Source organism: Corvus cornix, chromosome 1 (genome assembly GCF_000738735.6).
Source record: "Corvus cornix cornix isolate S_Up_H32 chromosome 1, ASM73873v5, whole genome shotgun sequence".
NCBI classification, from domain to species: Eukaryota; Metazoa; Chordata; class Aves; order Passeriformes; family Corvidae; genus Corvus; species Corvus cornix.
The window spans coordinates 52221818-52228706 of NC_046332.1; the positions used below are offsets into that span (position 1 = coordinate 52221818).

General features: G+C 40.6%; 1 protein-coding gene across 1 annotated transcript in view; it reads left to right on the forward strand.

Annotated features, from left to right (window-relative positions):
• The window catches only part of FREM2 (FRAS1 related extracellular matrix 2), a 119744-nt gene extending 113979 nt beyond the window's left edge, over positions 1 to 5765 (forward strand). Inside the window, exons 21-24 of the mRNA XM_019286310.3 lie at positions 577 to 703; positions 899 to 1086; positions 2047 to 2193; positions 3820 to 5765. Coding sequence (XP_019141855.3) covers positions 577 to 703; positions 899 to 1086; positions 2047 to 2193; positions 3820 to 4332 — 975 coding nt within the window. The 3' untranslated portion in view covers positions 4333 to 5765. The remainder of the gene's footprint in view (positions 1 to 576; positions 704 to 898; positions 1087 to 2046; positions 2194 to 3819) is intronic.
• Positions 5766 to 6889: the final 1124 nt, after the last annotated feature.

Here is a 6889-nt window from a genome sequence, read left to right on the forward strand (position 1 = left end):
TAAATACTAGCATAAAAAGATAAAAATACTAGCATAAAAAGATGTTCAAATGGTTTGGCACATTTTCACATGCATGATCTGAGATATCCTGCAGCACATTAGAAGAAATGATACTTGCAAATAAATCCTCAGCAATAAGTGCTTTTAAATATTGACAGAGGATCAGAAGCAGGGGTGGGACTTGTGTGTGAGAATGAAAACGGGATCAAGAAACAGGCTGTGATGAGTCAGAGACAAGTTTTGAGGGAAACATTTTCCTCATGTTACCCCCACACATAAGTTTCCTTTGACACCTCCTTAGCTAGGATTTGGGAAAATGTGGTGGGAAGAAACTAACGTAGAATACTATCAAATATCACAGATGCAGATATTCCAAAGGTTGTTTGCATATAAAATACATATGTCTAGTACCAAGAAATCTTTTTGTTAAACTGTATTATTGCATGTGGATATGCAGAGCTGATCAGTAATGTACACTGAGAGAAGATCTTGCTATGCTTTAAGAGTTTAAGATCATGCTATGTTTTTTTCATTAAAAAGTACTTGTTGAAGAGCCTTATGCTTTTGTGGTTTTAGGTCAGTGACCCAGTGGCTGCTGAGTTCAGCTTGAACACCCAGATGTTCCTCCTCTCCAAAAAGACACTGTGGCTGTCTGATGGATCGATGGGCTTTGGGCAAGAAAGTGATGTTGCTTTCTCAGAAGGTATAACTGTGCATAGATCATGCACATTTAATTTGTGTTCCACACCATCAGGATCCTGTTGCTGTCAAAACAAGATAGGCCTAAGTGTTTGTGCTTGTTGCATTAAGCTTCTTGACAAGGCTTTAATAGCTTCGCCTCAGAGCTGTGCTAAATGTTCCAGTCTAACAGGATGTGAACTGTGTGCACTGTTCACAGGTGATGTCATATATGGTCGGGTGATGGTGGATCCAGTGCAGAATTTGGGTGATTCCTTCTACTGTAGCATCGAGAAGGTTTTCCTGTGCACAGGAGCTGATGGATATGTACCCAAATATAATCCATCCAACACTGAATATGGGTGCCTTGCTGATTCTCCATCCCTTCTGTACAGGTTTAAGATTGTGGTAAGTGTTCTAATTCTGGGAGGATGCATAAATATATTTTATTTTTTTTTCCAACTCGTCTTTTATACAAAACCCAACTGTTCTTTAAAATGTTCTCCACAGCACCAAATTTTTGACTCAAGCTCCAGGCTAACATGAACTGATGGAGGCAGTATCTTGCCATTTTCCCTCCTGGTTCTATTCGTTACCTTTTTGGGAACTGCCTTCACTAAGAGTTTGACCTAAGTTAGAATCTCAAGATGGGCTTTTTCTCTGCATTGTCTATATCCACGGACCATAGAGAGAGTCTTAGGTGACATGCAAGTGAAGGACTGGAATTTGTTTCATATTTAGCCATCCAAAATTTAGTGTATAGTGTGAAGTTAGTCATACAGGTTGCCTCTGTAGTCCATAGGGAAAGAGAGATACTTCTAAAGTTGGCTTAGAGGATCTGATTTCCTTTCTGAAAATAACTATAGAATAATCCCAGGTAACTACAGACCTGATGCCCAACTTTTAGAGTTAACTTTAAGTAAGATGGTTATATCATTAGCTAAACCCTAGCCCTAACCCTAAACAAATTTATGTGATTGTCAGTTATGAAATGAAATGAAATGAAATGAAATGAAATGAAATGAAATGAAATGAAATGAAATGTAGCTTCTTTAGACTGGGAAATAGACTTCTTACTTTAATTTCAGACTACATTTATGTATCTTTCTTATTTAAGTATAGGTGTTGTTGTTCTCTAGTGTCTCCTCCTCTTATTCCAGAAAGGCAAGAGATTAAATAGAAGTTAATACAAGTCAGATGGGACCACAACTGCTTCTCATGTCTTTTCTCTTGTAGTAGTATTTCCCAAGATTGCATAAAATAGCATGTGTAAACTACACAATTTATACATTGCAAGTAAATACTGAAACAGTTTTTCCTAGAATAAATAAATAAATATTTTACAAACTTTTTTTCCCCTCCATGCAGGACAAAGCTCAGCCAGAGACACAAGCCACAAGCTTTGGAAATGTACTTTTTAATGCAAAACTTGCAATAGATGATCCTGAAGCAATTCCATTAGTTAAACAGCCAGGCTCTGATGGATTTAAAGTAGACTCGACTCCTCTATTTCAGGTATGATTTCTGTAGCTTTTTAGTAAGAGTACTGAACCAAGAAAGAAAGACTTGTACAAGTACTGTTGTTAACTGTAAGTCAAATTAATGTCAATAGAAAGATTTATTCTGAGTCCAGTGACAGTCAAACACAATTATAAATGCTTAGAAACTTCTAGATATAAAATCTGGAACAGTTATTAAAGTGTTTCTGTAGGGATACTCTTGCTTTTCTCTTGTATAATTCCACAGGTTAATCAGAAATTATGCAAATTGTTCTTAGACAGTTCTTTTAAGAATAAGATTCTTGTTACACAGCATTGTTTTATTGCTTCCCATCTCACTTCTCAAAGTCAAAAACTTAAAAATCATAAGCATTTATTGTGTACTTCATCAAAATCAAGTTGATACTCAGTATTTTCTGTACAATTCTTTCCTTGCAAACTTGCACAGTGTGAAGCACTGGAAAGCCTAAAAACTGACAACTAAAAGGTGCAACTACTAATTAATTATATATAATCCTTCATCTGTGTGCATTCAGCCCTTTGATCTATATAACCCAGCCAAGAGTTGTCTCTTCACTACTTGTCTCTAGTATTTGCAAAACTGCATGCACAACTCAGGTGTATAAATTAGCAGGAAAAAGATGGAGGAGACTTTGATCCTACCTCTGGCCATGTCAATATTAAAGATCCCATTGTAAGCACTAGAGTATTTAACAAAACTTAAAACTATAACATAACTTAAAACTATAAAAAGAGTTTCAAAATCTGCCCCCAGGAAAATGAAATCTCATTTTTTATAGGAAGAATCCATTCCCATGGTCCTCTTTCTGTCAAAAAAATGAGAATATGTAGAAACAAAAGTATATCCTGAAAAATACTTGGAAAAACAAGAGTAAAAGAGAGCATGTGTTGTTTCTCAAAATAACAAAACTGGGCTGCAGCCATTCAAATTATCAGGCAGTAGCTTTAAGACAGTATTCAGACAAGCCTACTGGACCTTGTAGAGGCCAAGTGTGGTATGTATCCAGGAAAGATGAGAGAAATTCAAGGAAGGTAGTATCATCTCACACAGACTGAAGGGACCCATGCAACCACTGAGTGGATGAAGTTTTCAGGGACCTGTGGAAAGTGACTGTTCCCACCTAGAGCAGGTTACCCCGGACCATGACCAGTTGTCTTTTGAACATCTCTGAGGAAGGAGACTCTGCAGGCTCCCTGTTCCAATGTTCAACCATCCTTGCAATGAAAAATTGCTTTCTTATGTTTAGACAGAATTAGGGCCATGGCCTAATCACTTGGTAAGTTGGGCCTGGAAGGTCCTTTTCTGTGGCCCGTCCACAGCTAAAGATACTTTGTATGGTCTTTGGTACTAATAGTACCAAAACCATGCTAAGGCCACAGCTTTCTTCATCTGCACCTGGTAGCCACAGAGTCTGACCATGGAGAGGAATGGAGACTAACCCCTCTGAAAATTTTGGCAGAAAACACGACTCTTCTGGTGCGCATTGGCACGTAGTCAGGAGTTATCTGTGCATGATTTTGAAAGTACTTGTCGAGAAAAGAGACTGATTTCCTCTGCATTTAGCACTGCCCAGATTGTGTATGTGTGTGTTTAAATAATACAAAAAACGTTTCTTCCCAGGTGTCTTTGGGTAGGGAGTGGTACGTCCATACAATCTACACTGTGCGCTCCAAGGAGAACTCTAACCGCGGAATTGGCAAAAGAAGCGTGGAGCACCAGTACCACTCGCTCCTCAGCGCTGGGAGCCCAGGAGGCTCTGCACAGAGACGGCAGAAGAGAGGAGTTGAGCAGGCACCAGAACTTGCGAGAGACATTGGAGTAGAGAACAACCGAGGAACGAACATACAGCACATAGCCCTGGATCGCACCAGCAGGAAACAGGTGCCTCAAAGGGAGGTTGCGGTCAGTGGTGTTCTCCCCAGGGAACTGAGTAACCAAAGTGCGGAAATCAGCATAGTCACAATCATAGGTGGAGCTGCTGCTGTTTTCCTTGCCATCTGCTTAATTGCAATTATCGTTTTGCTGCTAAAATGGAAACAAAATTCTGACAAGAAGGAAAGCACAAATGAGTCAGGCAGCAACGAGCCAATGATGCTACCACATAATTACAGCAACGACAGCTCTGAGGTTTGATTCCAAGACACAGGATTCAAGCCAGACCCTGCAGAGTGCCTCAAAAAAACCCTTGAACTGCACATTTCTAGCAGCAGATAATGGTGACTCATGAGGAGTTCATGTATTTCTAGGTGTACTTGAAATTTATTATCCTGAGCTCTTATTGCCATTATCAACATTAGAAGAAGCTGAACCGAACCTCCCACTTTGCACGAAAGGAAATGCTGATATCCCTATACCATGAACTAATCTTCAGCAGCTAATCAAGGGACTGCATTGTAAGGGAGAGATTATTGTTGTGGTTTTGTATTTTCTGACATTTCAAAATAAAAGAAGCTAATACAGAGGTGCTATATATCCTGTCTGCAATAAGAGAGGACATCTGTTTCTTCAGAAACACATAATACTTGAGAGGAGGAATCCTTACACTCTTCTGTTAAATTTTGTATTGTTTCTCACAAAAAACTCAATGTCTACAAATAGTTTGAAAGGTGATGGAATGCCTTCAGCATGGATCCTCCATCCTATAAGTATTTGACTTCACTTAATCTGTACCAGTGATTTATTTTTATTTCTTTTTACTTATATGTAACTGAACTTTTTCAAAAGACAGCTAGATTATACAGCATAGCATTATAAACAGTTGCATGTCACAGGATCCAATACATACTCCTCCCTGCAAATTCCTATTCATCTATTTAATCTGAGACATTTTTTTTCTTATTTATGTTTATATAGAGCCAAAGAATGCAACAAATCCAGAAAAAAATTTTGGTTTTCACTGGCACTGGATGCTTATGTCCTCTTAAGTTTATAATGGATCATGGAAGTGTTGTAAGGTAAATTTTATTTCTTAGTGCATGTCCACTGCTGAGAAATGCAAGCATTAGTATTTCAGTACCTAGAGAAAATGATAGTTAGATTCAAAATGCAGAGGACAAGGTTCTGCTGAACTGGGCCTAGGAATCATGATATTGAATCCAGCATAGATAGTTGCCATACTAAATAGCAAAAAGTGAAGAAAAAATTAACATTTTATTGAATCAAGTAGTATTTATTGCTGTATAATCATAGCACATTTTGACAAACATGCTGGGTCATTGTTGGGCATTTTTTAACAAGTGATTACTTCTGCAAGAGTAATTCTAATTTTCTCTCAGCATTCTTGATTTAGGTAACATGACAAGTTTGGATCAGCAGTGTCCTGTGTCAGTTTTTATCCAGACAGGACCTGTTCTGTCCCAAAGATGTTTTTATCCAGACAGGACCTGTTCTGCCCCTGTCAAATCCTTGGCTGTGAAAGCTATGTAACCTTCAGGAAATGTCCCTTTTGTCACACTAGCATTTTGTGTAAGCCCTTTAAGTCATACAATCCAAGAATGGCCTGGGTTGGAAGGACCTTCAAGATCATCATGGTTCAACCCCACAGCCATGGGCAGGGACACCTTCCACCACACCAGGTTACTCAAAACCCCATCCAGCCTGCCCTTGAACACTTCTAGGGATGAGGCATCCAGAACTTCCCTGGGCAACCTGTGCCAGTGTCTCACCACCCTCATAATAAATTTCTTCCTAATATGTAAACCTACCTTCTTTCAGCATGAAGTCATTACTTCTTGTCCTGTTGCTACATCCCCTTGTGAAAAGTCCCTCCACAGCTCTCTTGTAGGCCCCCTTCAGGTACTGGAAGGTGCCCTAAGCTCTCCCCAGAGTCTTCTCTTGGCCAGACTAAACAATCCCAACCCTCAGCCTGTTTTCATAGGGGAGGTGCCGCAGTCCTCTGACCATCTTTGTGGCACTCCTTGGGACTCGCCTCCTCAGGCTGACGTCCTTCCTATGTTGGAGGCCCCAGAGCTGTATGCAGCAGTTCAGGTGGGGTCTCACAAGAGTGGAGGAGAGGGGCACAACCATCTCCCTTGCCCTGCTGGCCACACTGCTTTGGATGCAGCCCAGGATATGTTTGATTTTTGGGCCTGGAAGTGCGCATTGCTGTGTCATGTCCAGCCTCTCCTCCACCAGCACTCCCAAGTCCTTCTCAGCAGGGCTGCTCCTAATCCATTCTCCACTCAGCCTGTACTTGTGCTTGGGATTACCCTCACCCAGGTGCAGGACCTTGCACGTGGCCTTGTTGAACTTCATGAGGTCTGCACGGGCCCGCCTCTCAAGCGTGCCCAGGTCCCTCTGGATGGCTTCCCTTCCCTCCAGCATGTCAAACACACCACACCACAGCTGGGTGTCACCTACAAACTTGTCGAAGGTGCACTTGGTCCCACTGTCCATGAGATTGTCAAACAGCACTGGAGTCAGTGGAGTTCTCAATAGCGTTGAGCTATATAAACTATATAAAATCTGAATTAGGATGTTGAGACTTTGCTAAAATGCCTCTTCCACCATCTTGTGGTTGTGTGTACAGGCAGTCCCCAATATACTTGGCATTTGGTGTTCTGGGGATCATGCTGCAGAGATCTGAGTTAGCTGAGCAGGATTCTATTTGAAAGCGGCCTGTAAGCACATAATGCTGCCTCTGAGCTCAAAAAAAAAAAAAAAACAATCATCCAGAAGGCTTCCTGGCCTG